Here is a 24,797-nt window from a genome sequence, read left to right as displayed (position 1 = left end):
ACGTAGAGTTTTATAGTAGGTGGTGAAAAACACCACGTAATCATATAAAATATGTGTGATTATATATTATTATAGAGAAATTATTGAACTTGTCTTGTTATGAGTATAAATTTTTAACTTCATTAATACTCTTTTAATTAATATAATTATTTAATTAAAAGTAATATTAATTAAAAGTAATATTAATTAAGAGGAAGAGATAAAAATTCAGACTCATGCATACTAAGGCCATGTTCATTTCACCGATTCGAATTTAGAATTCGAGTTTTGCTATAATAAAAAGCTCTCATAAATAGTCACATCTAACTTTTTTACTACAGTAAAAAAACTCTCACATAAAGTCGCATCTTAACTCAAATTAAAAACTCGAATCAGCGAATTAAACGGATCATATGAGTATATTTGTGTCCTTTCTCTATTAATCTACTATCCATCCGTGTCATTCTTTGCATTAGAGCACAAAATATTAATATGTTTGCTTATAGTTGCTTCATGATAAGTCATATTAATATTCCCAATTCAACTAAGCCAAATTCTTATCCTTATTGTGACTGATATTTCTGAATATGAGTTGGTGTTGTCAACACAACATTTGCTATTTTTTTCCTTAATTTCTGAAACAAAGAAAATAAAAATCTAAAATTTGGCCGGGTGTGAATGAATGCCTTTTTTGCTCTCTTGCGTGACATATCTTTCAGCGTGGGTTTTCCAACTTTTCCTTTTGATGATTTGATTCCCCAAAGTTAAATATCTTTTGTCCAAAGTTAAATTCTTTTGTCCATAAGTATCCATTTGAAGAAGTAAACATGTAACAGGAGAGAAAGAGAGAGAGAGAGAGAGAATCTCTTTGGAAATCCTAAAAGGTTTCGGACAAATAAAAAATAAATAAATAAATCAATATCAATATCAATAGAACGGGAAAAAAGGATAATTAGAAACGGGAAAAAAGAAAATACCCACATAGTCCCTAGGTTTAGTTTTCAAATTTCTAAGTTGAAAAACAGGAGTCTTTGCGATGGTCAGAGGGAATTGTGTATTTGTTGTTAGGTTAATTTTTTAAGAGTCAGATATATATTAAGAACAATTCTGTATGGCACATTACACGTTTTTAATACATATTAAAAAAATTAGAATTCTGTATGATATATTATAAATTTTTAATACATATTTATATAAATTTTACTGTTAAAAAATAAATCTAACGATTAAAATTAAATATTCTTATAAGTGGAGTAAAATAGCATATCCCATCTTAAAAATTCCCAATACATAAATAAAATTAAAATTAAAATTAAAAAAAAATTAAATAGCAAAAGGGTAAAAGCCAATTTTGTTCAAAGGAACTTGGGTTCTCCTAAAAGGCTTTGCCACCCGCCGCCTGACTGAAAGAACAAAACGCAAAGAAGGTGGTTTTTTTTCTTCATTTTATCCTTGTTTTCCAAAGCACTTCTCTCTCTTTTTCTCCATTCACACTAAACTCCATTTCTTGGCTTCTTTCATTCTTTCCAATGACACTTGCAAAACCACCCCTTCCTTTTGCTATGCTTTGCCTATCTTCTTGTTTGTGAACAAGCTTTGGAACAAGAACCAGTAGAACTATTGATTTTTGTGTGAACTAACCACAAATCCCAAAAACAAAAGTAAATAAACAAAAAAAAAAAGCAAAGCAAAGAAGAGTAGAGGAGGGGACATCACAAAACAGAAGGCTTCGTAAAAACCGCCATTGTCAACAAGGTTTTTTTGGTTTCTCTCTGTTTTTTGTTTCTTTTTCTTTTTCATTTCTATTTAACCCCAGATAATATCTTCGTCTAGAGTCTTATCTCTTTATCCTTGTTTAATGTCAAATGTTGTCACTCTTTGGTTTTATCATAACAAGACGCTAACTGGATTTCCATTATCTATACAATCTTTGTAACGTTGGACTTCTCTGTGTTTTCGTTGGCAGAAGTCAGGAGAGAGCTATATATATTTATATATCGTTTTTGTTTGTGGTTGTGAGGCCCAAAAAGATAAAGATGAAGTACGTATTGGTTACTGGTGGTGTTGTTAGCGGACTTGGTAAAGGAGTCACAGCTAGTAGTATTGGTGTTCTCCTCAAGGCTTGTGGTCTTCGTGTTACTTCTATCAAGATTGGTATGCTCCTGCTTCTTGTGTGATGTTTTCTCCCTTTTTTTTTTCATCTGGGGTTGCTCCAAATGACCATTTCTTGGTGTCTATTGTCTAATGCAAAAAATGTTTTATAGGATTATTCACTAGCATTTCTAGCCTTAGTTTTATATGAAACTTGTTTTTCTCTGTCATTCAAAGCCATTGTACAACTTCCTAATGTTACTGGTTGAGATTCTACTTACTAATGTTTAATATTCCATTACTTCATGCAGACCCTTACCTGAACACAGATGCAGGGACAATGTCTCCTTTTGAGCATGGGGAGGTGTTTGTCTTAGACGATGGCGGTGAGGTAAATTGCCAAAGAAGCGGAATTTTGCATTTTGTTTGATATAGGATTGCCTTATTTCTTGTGTTTTCTGCACTCATATCTCTATCTCATTGTTTGACCTGATTATCTGTTTTGTGGAGAGTCGGTTTTGAGTTTTTTATGCAATAAAAATGAAGAATGGGGACTTACTGTTTGTTTGTTTATGTATTTCTGAAGGTGGACCTTGACCTGGGAAACTATGAGCGGTTTCTAGACACGACACTGACCCGTGACAACAATATCACCACTGGAAAAATATATCAGGTTTTTTTTTTTTTTTTTTTTTCCTTCTTTGACCATTTCTGTATTTGAGAGCTGTGTTTTAAAATTGGTTATAATCATGGATCGTGATAATTATTGGCTTTCTCCCATCCTAAATTTAGTTTTCTTGTTTGAACAGTCTGTTATTAACAGAGAGAGAAAAGGAGATTATCTTGGAAAAACTGTCCAGGTATGTTATAACCTGGTTGGTTCATTTGATGATTTGTTTTCAATGGTCTATTCAACAAAATTTCCTTATTATTATTATTATTATTATTATTATTATTATTGGCTTTGCAAAAGGTGGTTCCACACATTACTGATGCCATACAAGAGTGGATAGAGCGGGTGGCAATGGTACCAGTTGATGGGAAAGAGGGTCCAGCTGATGTTTGTGTCATCGAGTTGGGTGGAACTATAGGTAAAGTAGCATCATCTATGATTCTATGTGCTCTTCTCCATAGTTAGCCATTTCTTTGTTTCTTAGAAGCTTGAATTTTGTTCTTGATGCAGGGGATATTGAGTCTATGCCATTTATTGAGGCACTTGGTCAATTCTCATATCGCGTAGGTAGGATCAATTACAAAGGCACTTGCTCAATTCTACGTAAACTAACTTGCTTTTAAGATGTGTTTTAGCAAACTTTTTTCTCATTTTTTTTTTTCCTGGGTATTAGGGTCTGGCAATTTCCTCTTGATTCATGTCAGCCTCGTCCCTGTTCTTAACGTTGTTGGTGAGCAGGTACATCAACAGTACAAGTTACTAAAGCTGTGTACTGATACCGAATTTGGTTTTCCTTAACATGTAGCCTTTCCCCATTGTGATGCATATTTTTGCTCATATACTTGATCAGTTATGTGAAGGCGGGCCTTGGCACCATGGTGGGAGCGCTTGCGTTTGCACCCGGGGTCTAAGGTTCGAATCCCGGAAACGGCTTCTCCTTTGAGGGGTAAGGCCGCGTACATATGGGATTGAGCTTTCCCCCGAACCTGTCATAGTACGGGAGCCTCTTTGGCACTGGGGCCCGCCTTTTTTTATACTTGATCAGTTATGTGGTAATTAAATTTTGTTGTCATATTCTTAATTTATAGAAAACAAAGCCTACCCAACATAGTGTCCGGGGACTAAGAGGACTGGGTTTGACACCAAATATTCTTGCTTGCCGCAGTACAAAGGTCTTATTCTTCAACCGTTTTCCCAAATTTGCTGACCGATTACAAATTTCATGTGGCAATCTCAAATGGTTATTATTATTATTTTTTTTTTAATTTCATTTGTAATCAACAGCCACTTGATGAGAATGTTAAGGAAAAGCTTGCTCAGTTTTGTCATGTGCCGGTATGAATAGCATCATTACACAATGTGTCATCTCTTCCTTTTCTTCCTTTTGACCAGAGTTTTTGTAATAAACTTTAACTTTTTTACAGGCTGAAAACATTGTCACTCTTTATGATGTTCCAAACATTTGGCTCATTCCCTTGTTATTAAGAGTAAGAAGCCTTTGTTTTTCCTCAGATTTTTTAATACTATTACTGCTCCTTAACTTGTTTGGGCTTCAGTTCTTTTTCTAGAAGAAACTTAGTTTCGTTTTTTTTTTGTTTTTGCCTCTTCTCTTTCCTGTCAAATTAGGATCAGAAGGCACATGAAGCAATCCTGAAAGGACTGAATCTTCTAGGGTATATGTTTTCTAAACTTAGTCTTTCCCCTTTTAATCATATTCTTATATGATAGCATTAACATTTATGACCATGCTTGCTGGAAATGATTGTGCTTTTTTCTATAGAATTTTAACATTTTACATGACATGCAGGGTTGCTAGAAAACCTGATTTGGAGGAGTGGACTGCTAGAACAAAAATTTGTGACATGCTGAACGCTCCTGTACATTTCAAGACTTGCTTCGAATATTTGACATTATCTTATCTATGCGTCACCGGTATCATGGTCTTGACTCTTGAGTATTGTGTAATTACAGGTTAGGATTGCTATGGTTGGAAAATACACCGGACTTTCAGATGCTTACCTCTCTGTTTTAAAGGTGAATTTCTATACAAAATTGTGACTACCTGTTTGGGGATGCGGATACTGTACTGACACATTATCATTCATAATAACTATTCAGATACAATTCTAATGTCTAGCTAATTGTCCCAGGCTCTTTTGCATGCTTCGGTTGCTTGCCACCGGAAGCTTATTGTGGACTGTGTAGCAGCAGCTGACCTTGAAGATGCAACTGCAAAAGAGGTGAGGATTGATTTTAACATAAGTTGGATTTACCTTGGATTTTAACCTACGTTGGGTAGCAGCAGGTGACTTTCTGTGGAGCATATTATTCAGTTTTACATACGTTGGATTTACCTTCCACTGTTTCACAATCTACAGGCCCCTGATGCACATAAAGCTGCGTGGGATCTTTTGAAGGTGACGTCGTAAACCATTATTGCATTAGTACCATGTTAAGTTTAATGTTTGTTACTGTCTTCGATCGATCTTATGTAAAGTCTTTTGTTTCAGGGTGCTGATGGTGTTCTAGTTCCAGGCGGTTTTGGTGATAGAGGAGTGAAAGGGAAAATTCTTGCAGCAAAATATGCTCGAGAGAACAAAGTTCCATACCTTGGAATATGTCTGGGCATGCAAATTGCTGTCATTGAATTTGCACGATCTGTTCTTAATTTACATGATGCCAACAGTACCGAGTTTGATCCCAACACCAAAACTCCCTGCGTTATATTTATGCCAGAGGTGCGCAAACTATAATAAATTTATTTCTACCAAGTTAATTTTGATTCCTGTATTCATTTTTTTTTTAATCTTATTAAGAGAGTTCTTGTTTATTGAGCAGGGTTCAAAAACTCACATGGGAGGAACCATGCGTTTGGGATCAAGGAGGACTTATTTCAACGTTGCAGACTGCAAATCTGCAAAGTTGTAAGGGCATACAACTTATTTCAAGTCTACATTTTTTGATGATGTTTTAAACACAAGATGACTCCATTACCTATAAATAAATAAAACACACACTAGATGACTCTCGTGTTGGGATGCTATTATGTTTCATATGCTTCATAACTTGGTTTATTCTGAAAATGACTACACGAAACAGTATAAATATTTAGAGTTGATAAAGGGGTGATTATATTTTATTAAAACCTCATTACGAAAAATTTCAAGTTTAACCCACGAAATGTGGTTTGGGATTGTGTTCTCAGATATGGCAATGTAGGTTTTGTTGATGAACGTCATCGACACAGATACGAGGTAAAGCTATGCTGCGTGATACAAGAGATGATGTGTTACTTCAGTCTTAGTAGTTGATCAGACCTTAAAAGAAACTTTTGTTGTGCAGGTCAATCCTGATATGGTTTCACAACTTGAAAAGGCTGGTATGTTGTTTGTTGGCAAAGATGAAACTGGCCAAAGAATGGAGGTAACTAATTGCTTTAACAGTCTACATCATGCTGTGTTTGAAAACCCAGTGATTAGAGTTAACAAAAGATTTACTTTGTTTATGTGGCTTTCTGGTATTACATGTGGTGAGTATATTTTTGTGATGATCACAGATTATCGAGCTGCCTACACATCCATACTTCGTTGGTGCTCAATTCCATCCCGAGTTCAAATCAAGACCAGGCAAACCTTCTGCACTGTTCTTAGGTATGTTTTTAGTTGCTTTTTTTTTTTTCCTTCGAGTTCTTGGTTGATATTTTTCCCCCTTCAATCTACTTGTTTGTCTAAGGTTATGTTATGATCAGTACCAATATCAGATATATTTTTGTTCTGTTTATGACTGTTTGGTTCCAAGTCATGCTTATAGTTTATTTGACATATCGAAGTTAGTAATATCAAAAGCAGTCTCGTCTTTTTGATTATTCTCATTTGGTAACTATATAGGTTTAGAATCAAGGAATTAGCAACTAGAAAGGTTTCTTTGATGCTAAGTGACTACATATTCTGGAGTAAAAATTTCATTGATAAGATGCCTCAAAAAAGTTCAGTTATTGAGTACCCTCTATTTCTGATCAATTTAAGAGGGGGGATAAATGCTAAATAAGCTCGTCGTGACTTGGTGCAAAGTCTTTACTATTCAGGGACTGATTTCTGTTTCTATGGAAGTCACATTTCTATTGGTTTTTATCGTTCATATCTTGTTGAAAAAAATCTTTGCTTCTCCACAATAGTACGGGGACTGGCTCAATTATGATAATATTCTTTCTTGGTAAGGATCTCGAGGAAAAGTTGAGCCATCCTTGTATATTAGTATCAATTCTATTTTCTGACTCGACTATTCTCCGAAGTGGCTATGCATCGTGATTTTGCATCTAAGATTGGCCAGCTGATAAAGCCGATTTATTCCACTGTCGTGCACAGGACTTATTGCAGCGGCATGCGGGAACTTGGCAACGGTTCTTCAGAACAATGGCCATGTCACCAAGTCACTTAGCAATGGAATAAGCAATGGACACTTGACGACAAAAACCTACCAAAATGGAAAAATTTTAAAGACTTCCAATGGGTCAGTAAACGGTGTGTATAGCAATGGCAATTGCAATGGTGTGCACTGATGAGAGAGTTAAAGCCAATTGTTTGTTTTTGTTGGAATCGCCTTGGGTTCTGTCTGTACAGCTTTCTTGAGTTGGGTAGGATGGTGTTAGCTCTCAAGGACTTGTCTTCATGATGAAGCTTGATTTTGCTTTGAAGGGCTCAGCTTGTTTTTCGAAAGAAGATTTGGCTCCAAGTGGGAAAAGTTGCTTCTTCGGACCAAGTCTTGTCTCTACTTTTTTTCCCTTTTACTAATATGTGTTATGTGACGAACCTTTTGGCCATTTGCCGTGGAAAAGGGACCTTTGGTCTTAAGTTCGTTGTATGTTTTAAACGAATATTTCTTTTTTCACCCTTTTTTTCTGATAGAGAATAAATAAGTTTGCCATCTATATTAACTACAAATGCCAAAGGTAAAAGCATTACAGTTTCAGATGCGTGTGCTTATATTTTGGAGTCCTATAGATGTCTTGGTGCAAAAGAGATTGTAGTCCATTTCAGTGTTACTTTTATCCTTTACAAATACATTACTCATTGATAATTGTCACGGTCTGTGCTCTTCCAAGTTAATGTCCTTCGACACTTGCGGCTAGTTCAAGTGGTTAGGTATCTGAGTGTGAGTTTGTCAAATTGAAGTGGTTTTATTTCTCGTGTAAAGTGAGTTATAGGCTTCACACTACATCCAAAAGAATTCTGATAGGATTTAGCTGGTGTTTGGAGATATGACTCCTAAGATTTGTGGGACATATTCTTCCGAAGTGGATTCACCAGTTTCCAACAGGATCTCTTGTACTCCGAGAAATACCTTTGAAATAAAAGCCTTTTTTTATATTTGTAAGTCATTTATATATATATATATATATATTGATAATCTTTTAATAAGTCATTTATACTTGAGTAATCTTGACAAATACCCCTTAAAAGTACATGGATCGGGATTTTTACTCTTTACTCTTGATTCATAACTCTTTTAGTCAAATAATTACACTAACAAAAGAGTATTTATTAAGAGTAAGGGATAAAGGTCCAGACTCATATACTCTCAAGGGTAAATTCTCCATTTTTTTCCTTTATTATTTATTACTTATTCTATATTATCTTCGACCTATTTTCTTTAACAAGTATTATCATCTTTGTCCTTTTGTTATAATAAACTTAAAGCTAATACAAGGGTTAAGTCTCATAAATAGTACTTGAGGTTTACCCTTAATCCTGCGTGGTCCATGACTTTTAAAACATCTCACACTTGATCTCTGAGATTTTACTCTGTTTCAATTTCAGTCCTAATGTTAGCTATGTGTTAAATATTTGACAAAATGGGTAAATTAGAAACCAAAATTAGAAACATATAAAAAATTTAGAAACTATTTATAGAAATTAAGTTTTATTTTTTGTATTATTTTAGTCTCTAAACTTTAGCTATTTTCAATTTTGATCTCTAATTTCGACATATTTCATCAAATATTTAACACTTAGATAATTTTCTGAAAGTGGAAAATAATTTTCCGAACTACTATTTCATGCTCCATGATCATAGAGATAGAGACGCAGAAGGATGCGCAAAAGAACAGAATTAAAGGAAAAGAAGAAAATTAATCATTGTTCTCTATGTAAAAGACTAACTCGGCTACCATAGGCCAACTAAAATCCTACACATGGTGGTTAGACTTAAAGAATGTATAAATAAAACAAAGCTAGACATCGATTGAGTGTACAAAATGCGCTTTTTGAATTACCTGAAACATATTTTGCATTCATTAATTATTACCCTCTGCAATGGAGCGGCAAAAGTTGCCTTATATAAGACTCGCACCAAATAATGCCAATTAGTTAATATTGTAGCAACAACTACAGACTCGATGATAAGCTATGTGTACCGTCACGGTTGATGGTCTCAATGTTCCAATTTCTTCGATTGTTGTTGGGGTCAATCGTGGATATACGTAATGTCTTTTTGTGATAGTCATACAGAGTTCGCCTGTGGCCAACACTGATGTATGTTATACCTGCCTTTTCAATCTGCCGATATAAATGAGCCTGCCAAAAAAAAAAGGGGGGAGCAGAACTGTCATAACTTGAAATCCTATTAAGTAAGCGGTTACATTTTTTTTTCTAATACAGTGTGGGATCTATGCCTCCCACTTTACACAAGAAATAAAACCATTAGGATTCAAATACCGATGGACACACGCACGTACACACGCATGAACAAATAAGCAGAAAGAAAAAGTAATGTATTTCATGTTCTTATAGCTCATTCTAGCATAGTTAGACGACTTGCATTGTGAAATTCCAGGATAAGTCGAGTTTAGATCGAGTGAATACCTCATTGGCTTCATCCAAAGCACTCGTAGATTCATCCAGAAGAACCAACTTTGGCTTTGAAAGCAACAGACGTGCAAAAGCAAGGCGTTGCTGCTCCCCCAGAGACAAGACACTAGACCACTCACACGTTAAATCCAGACTACCAAAACGAGACAATAGATAACCGAGACGGACATCCTCCAAAACCTGTATTATGTCCTCTGTTGTGGGCTTACCACGTTTTGCACTTGCATTCTCTGAGTTTGGCCCTCGCATCAAGAAAGGCAGTGAATCTGGGACATAAATTATACAGAGTGCATAAGGAGATTGAAGGACACAGTACACTACAGAATACTGGTTGTCAAGACTCAAAAAGCACATAAACTACATTTCAAGGGGGAAGGGAACATAAGGTTTCATAAAATAAAGTGCAAAACAAATGCGTTCCAGTACAGTTAAAAATGCTTTGGCAATAAAGTACTGCAGAAAATGCTCACAAATGCATGTTACGAAATTTAAAGTTGGTGGAAAAGAATTTTGTGTACCATTTGATGAGGGAATTGCATCTTCAGACCACGTTGGATAAAGCAACTGTTGACAAAGTGTTCCCAAAACCATATATGGTCTTTGAGGAAGGAAAAACACACTCTTATAATTTCTAGTGAGGGACCTTTCACGTTTTCCATCAGAATCATGAGTAGTATCAGCTTCAATAAGACCTGAATCAGAAGAAATGGGTAGCTGGAGATTTTCTCCATCTTCCATGTAGAATGTGATTTTCCCTCTTCCAGTATTCCAGAGACCAGCCATAGCTCTTAACAAAGAAGTCTTACCGCTGCCACTTGGTCCAGTCACCTGTTGACACAATCATATAGAGGTAAAATTTCATCAACTCTACAATTATATGCTGTTAACCTAAACAACACAGAATTGATTTACTAACCAGCAGATGCTCCTTGGGGTTGATTCCCAAGGATAACTCTCTAACCAATGTAGAATTACTGCCTGGTGTCCTTACAGTTAAATGCTCCACGTCCAGTAACTTATGGCTCTTTGCTGTTGGCACGGATCCATTTGACTCCAATGTGGGTGAGCCACCAGCACTAGAATATACAACATGAATCTCCTCTAAGGGTTCAGAATGGCTTTTAGAGCTGCTGCTTTCCAAAACATCCTCAAACTCACCTACATACATAAGGAGAATACCAATCTATGACAAATTAAATATGATCCGTTTTAAATTATGGTATAACAACCTTACCTATTAGCATTAACATTTGAAGAATGTTATAGCAATTAATTTCAGGTACGTTAAGCAATATAAAACTATGAACAATAACTAGATGATGACAGTTGGGGAGTACATATTTTTCATCTTAGACAAATCCATATATATAGATGAGTTCTGAACAATTAAACAGCAAGGTGTAAGGAATACTTTTATATAAACTCTTGGAAACGTTTTTGTTTCAATACCTTCCTAGCAACTTGAAAGATGCAAAGAAGCCACTAAATTGCAAGATTTATGTTATTCTGTATGGAGAGCCTTATATACATCAAGTAGTTGAGCTAGCTTCTTTCAAAATTGAAAGTGTTCAGAGCTAGTAATACAAAGGATAAAAGGAACAAGGAAAAGAAAAAACAACAGAGAGAGAGAGAGAGAGATCAAAATACAATACCTAGTCGATCAATTATAGCTGAAAATGCGCTGATAGCTTGAATTTGGTATACAACGAGGGAAAAGTCTCCAAGGATGTGATTAAAAGCAGACACCGACTGGTTAATGACACCAAACTCAATTTTTCCAGAGAAGTACATTGGAGCAACTACAGCGGCAGGAAGAATTTGAATGAGGTAGCGATAACCACTGGTGAAAAAGTCTAGATTTCTTGAAGATATCAGCAATCGCTGCAAAGAGAACATAATCATATCATAATAATAATTCAAACAAGTTATCACGTGGAATGTAATTGCTCAACTATGATGAATTTGAATGATAACATTAAAAAAAAAAAAGAACTTCAGAACACTCTAGAAATAACAATAACATTATCACCCTTGAATGAATCCTATGAAATTCCAATGAGTTCTAAGATTGAATGAAAGGGCGACTGCATGAAGCCAATGTCATATGGTTTTGTCACGTCCAACTGCGTACTTGTTCAAACTATCTAGCATATATATCCCATATCACTCTCCAAAGTTTTAACTATAATGCATTTTACCATAGCTAACCTCAAGTTCTTTAATAAGATTTACACACACACACACACACACATATATATATAAGCTAATGGTTTATACATGTCTCTGAATTTATTTGTCCTCGAGAACAATAGCGGATTTTGACCAAATAAATAAATAAAATAGAATTCTACCATTTTTCTGTTTTTGATGAAAAATAAACAAAAAATGAAAAAAGAATTTTTGTTCTCCATGGAAATGAACAGAAAATTATGATCACTGTCAGGTCTAATGATAACAGTAGACATATCATAAGCCTAGGTAAGGATATTGGATGCAAATCTATAGTGTACAAATGCATCAACAGAAATCTTAAAAATGAGAAGAAAACGGCATAAGATGAAAACTATTCATACAGTTAAATTTTCAAAAGCACTCTTGAAGCGTTGCAGCAGAAGTTGCATTTCATTTGATTCACCGCCATAAAAAGCAATAGATTCGGCATTTTCTCGGACGCGCACAAGTCCATAACGAAAATCTGCTTCTTTCTTTTCTTGCAAGAAGTTTAGAGTCACCAGTTCCTGAAACCACAGTGAAAAGGTTCATTGAGTTTTAATTGATACATCCATTGGCTGAAACTCACTACATGGTAGGGATATGATATCTGTGAAGACTCAGAAAAATAGATATGAAATTACCCTTCCAAGAAAGACACTTATAGCTGTCCCGCCAATGGAATACACAAGAAGAACAGCAAACAAAGGAGGATAGATACCAAACAAGATGTTACTGAATGATATCAAATCCACCGTAGCATTGAAAAGTGACAAAGAGAATGAAAGGGCCGTCCCCGTGAAAGAACTTAGATCATCAACTATCCGCTGATCAGGATTATCAATAATTGACTGGGATTGAATTTTATAGAATGTCTGATTCTTGAAATAGCGTTCTGTATAATATTTCGTCATCCAAGACCTCCATCGCAGAGAAAGAGTTTCTCTTACATAATCTCGCTGCACAAAAACCTGTGGACAGCATTTAATAAGGGAACAGATATATGAGTAACATAAGATCAAAGAGGAAAGTAACTACAAAAATGAGATTTTAATTCTAGTGTTCTAGCTATTGTTTTTATGTAGGACAGAAGACATCATTATACGATGTTCGTTTGCGCTCTAACTAGGTTTAAGCTTGGTTTGAATACTCTGTGGGTCATATGTGGGTATTTGGGTAATTGAAGAGAAAATTGTTTGCACAAGGGTGATTATACTATGTGGAAACATGGAGAGAAAATACAGAAAGAGGAATACCTAAAGCGAAAATGCAGCAATTTGTGTGCTCACCGGAATTCCAGCAGCGAATGCTCCCAGGTAGTACAGCAGTTGCTTGGTAAATTGTTCTTGGTCCTTGTCTTAAGCGTAATCCATTTCAATCAACAAAGAAAAACTCAGTAAACAGCATTCAAAATTTTGAAATAATCCAGAAGGAGCAGAACACATGAAATATGTGGATCAAGCTACAAGCAACCTAAGCATATTTTGTTAATTAATTAAATTTTTCCTTTTTAGTGACCTGTTAAGTTGCCGTTTTCCTATTAGTAAAACATAACCTTCCACCAATAGATCAAATGACATCATTCATCAATTGGCATTTCACTTTTGACATCGTTATAAAACTTTGGTAGATAACTTGAAATCCATAACATTAGGTAAATTGAACCGTTGCATCTCAAACTTTTCGTTTTTTGCATAATGCACTTAGAACTTTCAATTTTGGCAAATTGCACCATAAACTTTAAAATTAGTTACAATTGAGGTCCAATAGGTAATGGATGTTATCAAATTGACGGTTTAAAACACGTAATTCACACATGAAAAGTAAAGATTGTCACTTTTCAAACCATGTCACGGCAAATCTCGTGTTTTGAACTGTCAATTTGATTACGCCATTAGTTATTGGACTTCAACTGCAACTGATTTTAAAGTTTAGAGTGCAATTTGTTGAAATTGAAAGTTCGGGGTCCATTGTGCAAAACCTGAATAGTTTAGGGTTCAACAGTGCAATTTACTCATAACATTATTGTTGAAGTCATAGAAAAATATAGGCACGAGAATAGATATAGGCTCATTTGAGAAAAACTCGAGTCTCAACCTCCATTGATAAAGCTTTTGAGAGGGATCCAAACCTCCCAAAGATACCAAAATGTGAAATAATACATCCACATCTTTCAGATTTTATTAAAGGTACTTAATTAGAGAATTTATTACACATAAAACCGAGGAAACGGTTTCCTACAGATTATCCCACTATAAGCTTGACACGTTCAGCATAAGAATAATGACTAAAAATTTGGGATTAATTGATTAAATTCTATTACTCCTACAACTAACCATTGGATATATTTCAAATAAAAAAATTTGAAAAGTATAAATACACAATTTATTTACAATAAAAATTTAGAACCATAACAAATACAAAAAGAGACTAGAAGTCAAGAAAGCAATATACATACATACATATATGTATCATACATAGTCATTGAAATTTCAGCTATGAATCGAATTGAACAGAACAAATGGGAGAAAGAAAGAAAGAAACTGACTGGCTAGGGCATTGAAGAAATCCCGTCCAAGGAAATTGAATCCGACGCTGATACCAGTAGTGAGAAGAGTGAGAGCGAAGACAGTGGCGAGCTGCAATCTTGCTTGGAATTGATCATCGGAGAACCAATATGGCGCAGCCACTTTCCAGAATCGTCGGACGAGAGTCTGCAGATCCGGAACCTTCCTCTGCAGTTCCTGAACCAGACCTCTAATTTTTCTCACTTTCCAAACAGAAAAACAAGAAAGAAACGACAAAGAAGAAGAAGAAGAACAAAGAAACGAACCTTATCAGGAGGCGGAGGCGACGGTGGCGATTCCGTAGCCTCCGTCGAAGCCGTCGCGCGACATGAAGAAGAAGAAGAAAGCTTATCAAGATTGGTTGTTCTCCTGCGAATCATGAAACTAGTCGTAGCATTAGAAGGAGGAGGAGGCATTGTAAGAGAATTACAGTTCCGAGCATGGCGATGATGATGGATTTGGAAGCTGGGACTATGTAACGCCCAACAGATTCGCGCTTGTGCCGCCATTTTTATTCTCACGCTACCTCTACTTTTTTCCTTTTTTCACTTTTACTTTTTTTCTAATAATATAAATACATTCTCTTCTGTTTGTTATTCGACTTTCTCTTCTTTGCTTTCCTTGTCTGTGTACAAAAAGAAATGGTGTGTAGGGGGAAACTGGAAACGGGCACTTTGGTGTTGGTGTTGGAATTTATGGTAATGGATGAGAGATGTGGCATGTGTGTGTGTGTGTGTATGACTATATATATATATGTGCATATATATGCACATATATATAGTCATATATATATATATATATGCATATGCCACATCTCTCATCCATTACCATAAATTCCAACACCAACACCAAAGTGCCCGTTTCCAGTTTCCCCCTACACACCATTTCTTTTTGTACACAGACAAGGAAAGCAAAGAAGAGAAAGTCGAATAACAAACAGATATATATATATATATGCATATATATATATATATATGATATGCATATACATATATGCGTGACTAATCAAACTAAAACTAAATTATGCATGCCACGGCTCCCAAGTCCAACCATATACACTCTCCGGTGTTCTTTTCTTGCAAGACACAACGCTATCTGCAAACAAACGCCTTTGCGATCCCCGTTATGCCACGTGTCATCTGATTATTAGATTAGCAATCGCAAAGTACATATCCGTGTTGTAATAAAATATGTTTTACGGTTGACGATTGCTCGACTTAAAAATAAATTACTTCCAAAAAAAAAAAAAAAGGCTAGTGTCACTCTTATTTTTTTATAATTTTTTGTTTAAATAATAACATATTATATTAACATAGTTTGTGTCAAACGGTAAATATAAAAAATAATAGAGAGTATCCTACCATTTCTAAAAAAAAAAGGTTAAATACGAATTTCTCCTATTTAAATTTAGGGGCATGAGAACACCATATTGTATTAGTTTTACAAGGTTTGTGAGCGAAAATTGTTTTGGCAATTAGAGAACCCCAGCTTATTCCCCAAAACAGTTACTCTCAATTTGAAATTTTCACTCGTGATGTGCATAAAGGGACTACTTTGATGCAAAAAGATCAGAATTAGTCTCATTCAATGTTCATTTTCAACATTGCAATGAATTTCAATATTTAAGAGATACATTTTTAAGATTAAAAGTTAGAGGTTCAATTTTCCAAACGCGTAAAATTGAGAGGATGTTCGTACAAAAAAAACCTAAATAATTAGACTAAATTCTCTAGTAGGTCACGCTTCAACAGAAAACTTTGAATTGCAAACGTTTTAAGAGTTTGAGTGTCTTTTGGTCAAAATTTGAAAGAATGGGAACCATAGTATCACCTATTAAAGAGTTGGGATATTTAAAATTTTATATCATGTATTTTAAGTTTATCAAAAACGTCACCCTCTATTTTGAGTGTTCTCAAAATAGTACCTCCACAATTTAAATTCATGTCAAATACATACATTTTCTAGGTTAACAGTTGATTTTGATTTTTAAATGGCAAATGTACCCTTTATAGGTCATGTATAAACCCGCAATAAAATATTAAGACAAACATATCCTTCAAATTGTAGCTTTAGAAAATAACTTGTGGTTTTGTTTTCTAAACATTATGCTTGCTTCATTTTTGTGACAAGAAGACATATATAAGGTGCAAAGGTTAAACTTGTCAACTCAAGATCAAAATCAAATATTCACCGAGAAATAGTACAATTTTGATATTTAAAACTACAACTTTGAGAACATCTAAGAATAGTTTTTTTTTTTTTTTTTGATAAACTCAAAATGCAATGTATTAAAAAGAAAATAACGTAGAGAGTTTGGTGACTAGTGATACCATTTACTCCAACTTTAATTGAATCGGTGTTTGTATTATTATTATTTTAGGAAAAGTATTATTTGATATATATGCAGCGGACAGTATTGAAATAATTGCCATGTACATTTTTTCCTCACCAAACTTCCACCTGCGAGTATTTTGCAGGGTCAATTTAACCCTGGTAGGAATGAAAAAGACAAAAAAAGAAAAGAAAAAGGCGACAACTAAAAAGTCTTAAAAAAAAACACTTGCATTACACACTTGTAGGATGATCGAGAGTAAAGCTGTCCCCCGAATACAAGAATACTGTTACATGCAAAACATTAGCTTACCATAAACTAAGCTTCTTTAATCAAACAATCAACTGCATAGGACCAGATCAGCCTAGAGTACAAAACATACAAGAATTACTAATTGGATCACACAAATACAGTAAACATGAGGGATTAGCAAAACAACATAGCTTAGTAGAGCTAATTCTTTAAGGGCATGGCAGTCGTCACTGGATGGATCTACCCCCATTCTCTTCATCCCTGCCTGCTTCCCCTTCTGCTATTCCTTGTGATGTTGTCTTTGCCATGACCTCACCAGGAGGCGGGTGATCAAACTTGCAGGTAGCCCCGAACTTGCATGCTCCGGTTTTCAAATAGTACGGGCAGATTATAGAACCCTGTCAAAATGTACCACCTTCGTGAATATGACTTGTAAACTTATAAGCTAGCACATGTGATTATGGTTACCTGGCCAAAATAGAAAATCTCCGACAAAACGTAATGATATGATCAACATTTCAAGAGCTACGTTTTGATGCTACGTTTTCTTAATATCCCAAGAGCACCCCAACCCCACTTAACGAATTTGAGTTCAAAACTGGCGCTTCAGCTTGCGTTACTACTCGTGGATATTTATTTGCATGTTCAACAACATGCATATCTTCCCCATTCATTAGGTGAGCAAACCAGAGAGGAATTTCAAACTCAAAACGACACAAGGAATTCTCAAGGACAGACTATCAGCAATAAGTAACACTAGAGGCGCTAACCTGAGTGAATCAAGTTGTTGAATACTTCTAAAAAAATAAAAGAAGCACGAAATCTAAAGCATCAACACTTCGGGAAAAAAAAAAAAAAAAAAAACATCCATCTTTTTTTTTCTATTTGCACTCTATTGAGGGGCAATGCAAGCGACTAGACTATATTTGCAAAGCCTCATAATTAGGTATTTTTACAGCAACATAAGAACTTCTGTCTAAAAGACGGTGATCAAGGAAGCACGAACTGGTCAAACAGTCTTCATTAGAGAACTTACAGAAAGATTCTTCAATCTTCTTATTTGTCAAACGCCCAAAATGAAGAAATTCATAACAGCAAACTTGATGGATTAGAAGTCCCAAATTGAGCTCAAGCAGTCACATGCCAGAAAAACAAGTTAAAGAACTCCACTTGGATGTCCCTCTATGTTCATTAGGTATTTTTAGCCAGTATTTCAATACTGGGAGTACCACATTTAAATTCTGACTGATCAGGAATTAATTAGAGCCAAGGGAAATGGCAAAAATAATTAGACATAGGAAGAATTTGCTCTCATGCCGGAATATTATGGCACTTCTACCATTTCAGCAGAGGCCTTTTATGACCAAGGAGTTCTATTTGTGATTCTAGAATAAAATGGGGGGCAGTGAATTGATGTGGCAATAGCACAGGCTGGAAACAAGCCTCCATAATTTAGGTTGTTTAGCTGCCCGTTGAAATGGAAGTCAAGGATTTGATACTGGATTTTTGGTGTTTTGGTTTGAAAATTTTCAGCTGTGATTTTGAATGCACGTACAGAAAACATTGAGTTGGATAGCATGACTGAAATGGTCTTCATGGATTCTTTCTTTCTTTTCGTTCTTTTTTTTTTTTTTGAAAAGAAATGAGGATATTATTAAGCTGAAAAACGAACACTAGAAAGCAGAGAGAGTTTTCCTCTGGCAGACCAGGTTCAAAAGTACAAATAAAAAGCTAAGTGCTGAAACAACAATCAAATGAAACTACAGAAACGGAGACCAATCCCAAACCAAATCTGAAAATAATGACCGACCGAACACCTTATCTCCATATACCCACAAGGAGACCCAATACTTAATTTTATCCCATAAAACAGGGGTTGCCTCCTTACGGTCCTCAAAAACTCTACTATTTCTTTCTAGCCAAATACCCCAACAAACAGCTAACGACGTGACCCTACACAAGATTACCCCTGTGACTTAGGCCCGAAGGTGGAGAGAATTCGAGAAGCTCAGCACAACTCCTGGGCAACACCCACAAAAAGCCCAACTCACTTAGGAGAAATGACCAAATGTGGAAAGAATAAGGGCAGTGAAGAAATAGACGATCTGTTGTATCGCCACTATTCATACATAAAACACACCAGCCCGGAGAAATGTTGAGATAAGGAATTCTGCGCTGCAACAAATCATGTGTTTAATTTGTTAAGAGCAAGAAGCCACCTAAAAACTTTGACCTTGACTGGGGCACGGATTTTCCAAATCTAGGTGTTATAGGCAAAGCTCGGACCTGAATCCTCAGAGGTCAAAGAAGAAAAGAATGATTTGACAGTAAACAGACCACTGGATTCAAGTAACCAATCCCTCCTATCTTGGACCACACCATTAATTCTAACCCTTTCCACAATCCCAGTGAGCTCGGAAACCTCCCTTAACTCCATATCCATCAGATTCCGAGAAAATTGAAATCCCACTAAACAATGCCACCACCTTGGAGATCAGAAACCAAAATAAAGCTTGCAATAGGCTGATTAGGACTGGACGAAATCCTGTAAAGAGCAGGAAACTTGGAACTCAATGGCCTATCATCGCACCAACTGTCCTCCCAAAATCTGATTCTATCCCCAGAACCAACCTTCCATCTGACATTCCTAAAAAAGCCCTATGCACTTAATTGAACTGATTTCCATGGACAACAAAAAGTAACTCGCGAAGCAGCCCCTAAGTCCCAATTATTTTGATCCAATCCATACTTTCCTGCAATTACTCTATGCCAAAGAGAATCTTGTTCTAATGGAAATCGCCATAACCACTTAGCTAACAACGCTTCATTTCTCTTCTTGACATTACCAATGCCCAAACCACCCCTGAGATCCTTAGGCCTACAAACCTCATCCCAGGCCACTAAATGTGTAGCAGTATCCTCCAAATATCCCTCCCAAAGAAAGTCTCACATTAACTTCTCGATCTCCCCCACAACGCTTGTAGGAATTCTAAAAACCGGCATAGTATCGTTAGAGTATAAAAACTATTATTGGCCCACCTCCTAACAGCTTAAGCTTTTGGGATGGATTGGTAAACTAACATGGTATCAGAGCCTTAGGCTCATATCTCTGAAAATTAATCTCCTTCAGCTTTGCCGCCTCTCACAGCCTTATTCTCATGGCATGCCTCTTCTTTTCCAGTCAACTGGCCTTATCCTCTTGGCTGGTTTCTAATATTTCCTTCCCTCATTCTCACGATCTTATTAGGGATCTATTTTTTCCTTTCCAACACTTCATGTCGTTGTTTCTTCCTGTCCGAACACTTTTCACCAGCATTCCTAAATGACCAAATATGGCATGGCAACAGAGAAGTCCACCTCAACCTCGGAAGACAGTTCCAGCACCGAAGTTTCATCCACAATCAATTCCCATGGAGGACCAGAAAACACATCAATTCTCATTACCGGGCACAAGCTTCAATGGCCACAACTACCTACAATGGTCACAATCGGTGATGATGTTCATTTGTGGTAAGGGCAGAGGAAGAGTAATAGGTACAAAGCCTTTTCCAAGCATAAGGGAGGCTTTCTCAGAGGTTCGTCGGGAGGAAAGCCGGAAGAAGTTGATGGGCTCTCAAAACTCCGCTCCAACTCTTGAAAGATCCGCATTGGCCATTCGAGGATCACAAAATAGTGTTACTGACAACAGGCAAAGAAAAGGAAGACCTTGGTGTGATCACTGCTGCAAACCGGGACACCACAGGGAGACTTGCTGGAAGATCCACGGTAAACCATCTGATTATTAGCCTTCTCGATCAAACAATGATCGGGAAGGCAGAATCAATGTTGCTACCGCTACTGGTGACAAGGAAAACTGCACCACTTTTGCTTCACAAGCTGAAAACAGTCCTTTCACAAAGGAACAACTTGAGGTACTCCAGAAGCTGCTTAGCCAGAATGTCATGACTCAAACAAACAATAAAATCCCAGGTTCTAGCATGCTAGCACATAAAGGTAATCTTTCAAATGCCTTTGCGGCTAATAAATGTCATACAAATCCTTAGATTGTTGACTCAGGAGCCTCGGATCATATGACGGGAGATGCCTCCATATTTCACGAGTATAGTCCAAGTCTTGAGAACCATACAGTTCGCATAGCAAATGGTTCCTCATCCAGAGTTAAGGGAACAGGATTAGTGAAAGTCACTAAGGATATAACCCTTCATTCGGTTCTTCATGTTCCTAATTTGGACTGCAATTTACTTTCCATTAGTAAATTAACTCGTGATCTCAATTGTGTGACTAAATTTTTTCCAAACCATTGTGAATTTCAGGAATTGAATTCGGGGAAGACGATTGGCAGTGATGAGGAGTGTTTTGGGCTCTATCTCCTCAAGGACAATATTTCTTCAAGAAGGCAATTTCAAAATAAAAGTGGTGGATCATTCAAGAGTCAGTCTTGTTTAAACACTTGTGTCAATAAAGATAGTAAAATTATGTTATGGCACTATCGTCTTGGTCATTCCAATTTCATATATCTCATAACTTTGTATCCATCATTGTTTATCAATAAAAGTCCAAAGTTTTTTAATTGTGAAGTCTGCCATCTTACTAAACACACTCGTAGTAGCTATCCTAACTCTTCATACAAACCTTCCCGTCCTTTTGCCTTAATTCATAGTGATGTATGTGGACCCTCAAGAGTAAAAAATATCACTGGAACTAGGCGGTTTGTATCTTTTGTTGATGATCATACTCGCTTAACATGGGTATTCCTTATGAAAGAAAAGTCTGAAGTTGGCCAAATTTTCCATAATTTCAATTCTATGATACAGACACAATTTCAAACCAAGATTCAAATCCTTAAAAATGACAATGCCAAAGAATACTTTGAATCAATTCTCGGAACCTATCTCATGAGCCAAGGGATTGCCCACTTGAGTTCTTGTGTTGATACCCCTCAATAAAATGGGGTTGCCGAGAGGAAGAACAGTGACAATGCCAAAGAATACTTTGAATCAATTCTCGGAACCTATCTCATGAACCAAGGGATTGCCCACTTGAGTTCTTGTGTTGATACCCCTCAATAAAATAGGGTTGCCGAGAGGAAGAACATGCACCTATTAGAGGTGGCTCAGTCACTCATGTTCACCACTCACGTTCCAAAATATTTCTGGGGAGAAGCCATACTCACAGCCTCATACCTCATCAATCGGATGCCCTCCAAAATCCTTAAGTTCCAAACTCCGTGCAATGTTGTCCTTCAACATTTCCCACACACTAAATTTATCTCATCATTAGCTCCAAAGATATTTGGATGCTCTACTTTTGTTCATATCCACTCTCAACATCGTGGGAAGTTAGATCCTAAATCCATTAAATGTGTCTTTCTTGGGTACTCCTCACATCAAAAAGGGTATAAGTATTACTCTCCCACAACCAAAAGGTTCTACAACTCAATGGATGTGACATTTTTTGAACATCAATCATTCTTTTCCAAACATGTAATTCAGGGGGAGAACACGAGAGAATTTCAGCTTTGGGATCTTGAATTTCAGCCTTTTCCATCTCCGCCCATACCAGATCCTACCCCCCAAACAGATTCTACCAATCAATCCGAGAGTCATTCTCCTACACCGAGTCCACCGAGTCTATCTCATGTCCAAGACAGTCCTGGTCCAAATAGTTCTAGTCCACCCCTTCAACTTCAACAAAACGATGACAAGAACAAAGAGTTGGTTGTTTACTCCAGGAGGAAGAAGTCTTGAAGGGGGATAGAGCACACAATGCCTCTCATACTAGACCATGAAGCTGATCCGGATTCAATGACTACACAAGTTCACTCAGGTAAGGATAATTTAGATGTTACAATACCTGCTATGGAGAACTTAGATGTTCCAATTGCCTTGAGGAAAGGTGTCAGAACTTGCACGAATCATCCTATTAGTCGATTTGTCTCATATGTGAAACTATCACCATCATACAAGGCCTTCGTGTCCACTCTTGATAGTATGCAGGTTCCCAACTCTGTTCAAGAGGCTCTCAAACACTCAGAATGGAGGAAGGCAGTTAATGAAGAAATCCAAGCATTGGAGAAAAATGGCACATGAGTGTTAACAGATCTTCCCCCAGATAAGAAGACTGTCGGATGTAAGTGGATTTTCACTATCAAACACAAGGCTGATGGTAGTGTTGAGAGACCAAAAGCTCGACTAGTTGCTAAAGGGTTTCACTCAGTCTTATGGAGTAGATTATCAGGAAACATTTGCTCTAGTGGCTAAACTAAACACTATCAGAGTCCTTTCCCTTGCAGCAAACAAAGACTGGCCCCTAAATCAACTGGATGTAAAAAATGCATTCTTGAATGGTGATCTTGAAGAAGATGTGTACATGGAAATACCTCCAGGACTGGAATCAACCGTGGAAAGCAACAAGGTGTGTAAACTCAATAAGTCTTTGTATGGACTCAAACAATCTCTTCGTGCATGGTTTGACAAGTTTGCAAAGTCAGTTGTGAGATATGGATTCACTCAATGTCAGGCAGATCACACAATGTTCGTGAAGTTCCCCTCATAAAACAAGGTAGCAGTCTTAATTGTATATGTTGATGACATCATTCTGACAGGTGACTGTGAGGAGGAATTATTGAGAGTGAAAGCAGTTCTAGCCAAGGAATTTGAAATCAAAGATCTTAGCAATCTCAGATATTTTCTTAGAATGGAGGTAGCTCGATCCAAGCAAGGAATTTTTGTCTCTCAACAAAAGTATGTCCTGGATCTGCTAAAGGAAACAAGATTGCTAGCAATGTTGTCCTTCAACATTTCCCACACACTAAATTTATCTCATCATTAGCTCCAAAGATATTTGGATGCTCTACTTTTGTTCATATCCACTCTCAACATCGTGGGAAGTTAGATCCTAAATCCATTAAATGTGTCTTTCTTGGGTACTCCTCACATCAAAAAGGGTATAAGTATTACTCTCCCACAACCAAAAGGTTCTACAACTCAATGGATGTGACATTTTTTGAACATCAATCATTCTTTTCCAAACATGTAATTCAGGGGGAGAACACGAGAGAATTTCAGCTTTGGGATCTTGAATTTCAGCCTTTTCCATCTCCGCCCATACCAGATCCTACCCCCCAAACAGATTCTACCAATCAATCCGAGAGTCATTCTCCTACACCGAGTCCACCGAGTCTATCTCATGTCCAAGACAGTCCCGGTCCAAATAGTTCTAGTCCACCCCTTCAACTTCAACAAAACGATGACAAGAACAAAGAGTTGGTTGTTTACTCCAGGAGGAAGAAGTCTTGAAGGGGGATAGAGCACACAATGCCTCTCATACTAGACCATGAAGCTGATCCGGATTCAATGACTACACAAGTTCACTCAGGTAAGGATAATTTAGATGTTACAATACCTGCTATGGAGAACTTAGATGTTCCAATTGCCTTGAGGAAAGGTGTCAGAACTTGCACGAATCATCCTATTAGTCGATTTGTCTCATATGTGAAACTATCACCATCATACAAGGCCTTCGTGTCCACTCTTGATAGTATGCAGGTTCCCAACTCTGTTCAAGAGGCTCTCAAACACTCAGAATGGAGGAAGGCAGTTAATGAAGAAATCCAAGCATTGGAGAAAAATGGCACATGAGTGTTAACAGATCTTCCCCCAGATAAGAAGACTGTCGGATGTAAGTGGATTTTCACTATCAAACACAAGGCTGATGGAAGTATTGAGAGACTAAAAGCTCGACTAGTTGCTAAAGGGTTCACTCAGTCTTATGGAATAGATTATCAGGAAACATTTGCTCCAGTGGCTAAACTAAACACTATCAGA

General features: G+C 36.7%; 3 protein-coding genes across 6 annotated transcripts in view; 1 reads left to right on the top strand and 2 right to left on the bottom strand.

Annotated features, from left to right (window-relative positions):
• Positions 1-1,388: 1,388 nt before the first annotated feature.
• LOC21406742 (CTP synthase) lies at positions 1,389-7,682 on the top strand. 3 transcript variants are annotated; one of them, XM_010097699.2, is made up of 22 exons: positions 1,389-1,734; positions 2,010-2,133; positions 2,382-2,461; positions 2,657-2,743; positions 2,880-2,930; positions 3,044-3,161; positions 3,254-3,310; positions 3,417-3,481; positions 3,832-3,915; positions 4,028-4,078; positions 4,168-4,230; positions 4,370-4,416; positions 4,551-4,620; positions 4,715-4,777; positions 4,894-4,983; positions 5,122-5,160; positions 5,254-5,481; positions 5,582-5,667; positions 5,949-5,997; positions 6,086-6,166; positions 6,300-6,393; positions 7,108-7,682. In XM_010097699.2, exons 2-22 carry the CDS (start codon positions 2,016-2,018, stop codon positions 7,299-7,301), a joined length of 1,815 nt encoding a protein of 604 aa, XP_010096001.1. In that variant the 5' UTR covers positions 1,389-1,734; positions 2,010-2,015; the 3' UTR covers positions 7,302-7,682. The 3 variants fall into 3 exon arrangements, with proteins under 3 accessions (XP_010096001.1, XP_024021090.1, XP_024021089.1); XM_024165322.1 differs by having other exon boundaries at positions 1,949-2,133; XM_024165321.1 differs by having other exon boundaries at positions 1,946-2,133.
• Positions 7,683-8,840: 1,158 nt separating this feature from the next.
• On the bottom strand, positions 8,841-15,096 carry LOC21406741 (ABC transporter D family member 2, chloroplastic). The gene is made up of 10 exons (XM_010097698.2): positions 14,654-15,096; positions 14,369-14,564; positions 13,110-13,177; positions 12,465-12,791; positions 12,183-12,347; positions 11,262-11,490; positions 10,526-10,767; positions 10,128-10,437; positions 9,604-9,875; positions 8,841-9,315 (listed from the first exon to the last, which is right to left on the bottom strand). The coding sequence occupies exons 1-10, from the start codon at positions 14,894-14,896 to the stop codon at positions 9,127-9,129; spliced, it is 2,241 nt and encodes a 746-aa protein (XP_010096000.1). The 5' UTR covers positions 14,897-15,096; the 3' UTR covers positions 8,841-9,126.
• Positions 15,097-16,928: 1,832 nt separating this feature from the next.
• Positions 16,929-24,797, bottom strand: part of LOC21406740 (zinc finger CCCH domain-containing protein 37) — a 30,613-nt gene continuing 22,744 nt past the window's right edge. For both annotated transcript variants that reach the window (XM_024165356.1, XM_024165357.1), the window contains one exon: positions 16,929-17,369. In XM_024165356.1, coding sequence (XP_024021124.1) covers positions 17,199-17,369 — 171 coding nt within the window. In that variant the 3' untranslated portion in view covers positions 16,929-17,198. The remainder of the gene's footprint in view (positions 17,370-24,797) is intronic.

This window comes from Morus notabilis, unplaced genomic scaffold, assembly GCF_000414095.1.
Source record: "Morus notabilis unplaced genomic scaffold, ASM41409v2 Scaffold179, whole genome shotgun sequence".
Lineage (NCBI taxonomy): Eukaryota > Viridiplantae > Streptophyta > Magnoliopsida > Rosales > Moraceae > Morus > Morus notabilis.
The sequence above is the reverse complement of the archived record's forward strand: the minus strand, read 5'-3'. Positions and strand labels throughout refer to the sequence as shown.

Bases quoted from the DNA above. Each gene is read 5' to 3' on its own strand.
- LOC21406742 (XM_010097699.2), top strand. From the start codon at position 2,016: ATGAAGTACGTATTGGTTACTGGTGGTGTTGTTAGCGGACTTGGTAAA. The intron at 5,161-5,253 runs GTGACGTCGTAA...CTTTTGTTTCAG, and splicing joins CTGCGTGGGATCTTTTGAAG to GGTGCTGATGGTGTTCTAGT. The intron at 5,482-5,581 runs GTGCGCAAACTA...TTTATTGAGCAG, and splicing joins GCGTTATATTTATGCCAGAG to GGTTCAAAAACTCACATGGG.
- LOC21406741 (XM_010097698.2), bottom strand. From the start codon at position 14,896: ATGGCGGCACAAGCGCGAATCTGTTGGGCGTTACATAGTCCCAGCTTC. The intron at 12,792-13,109 runs GTGAGCACACAA...TGCTGTCCACAG, and splicing joins CATTCGCTGCTGGAATTCCG to GTTTTTGTGCAGCGAGATTA. The intron at 10,768-11,261 runs GTATTGTATTTT...TTATGTATGTAG, and splicing joins AGCTATAATTGATCGACTAG to GTGAGTTTGAGGATGTTTTG.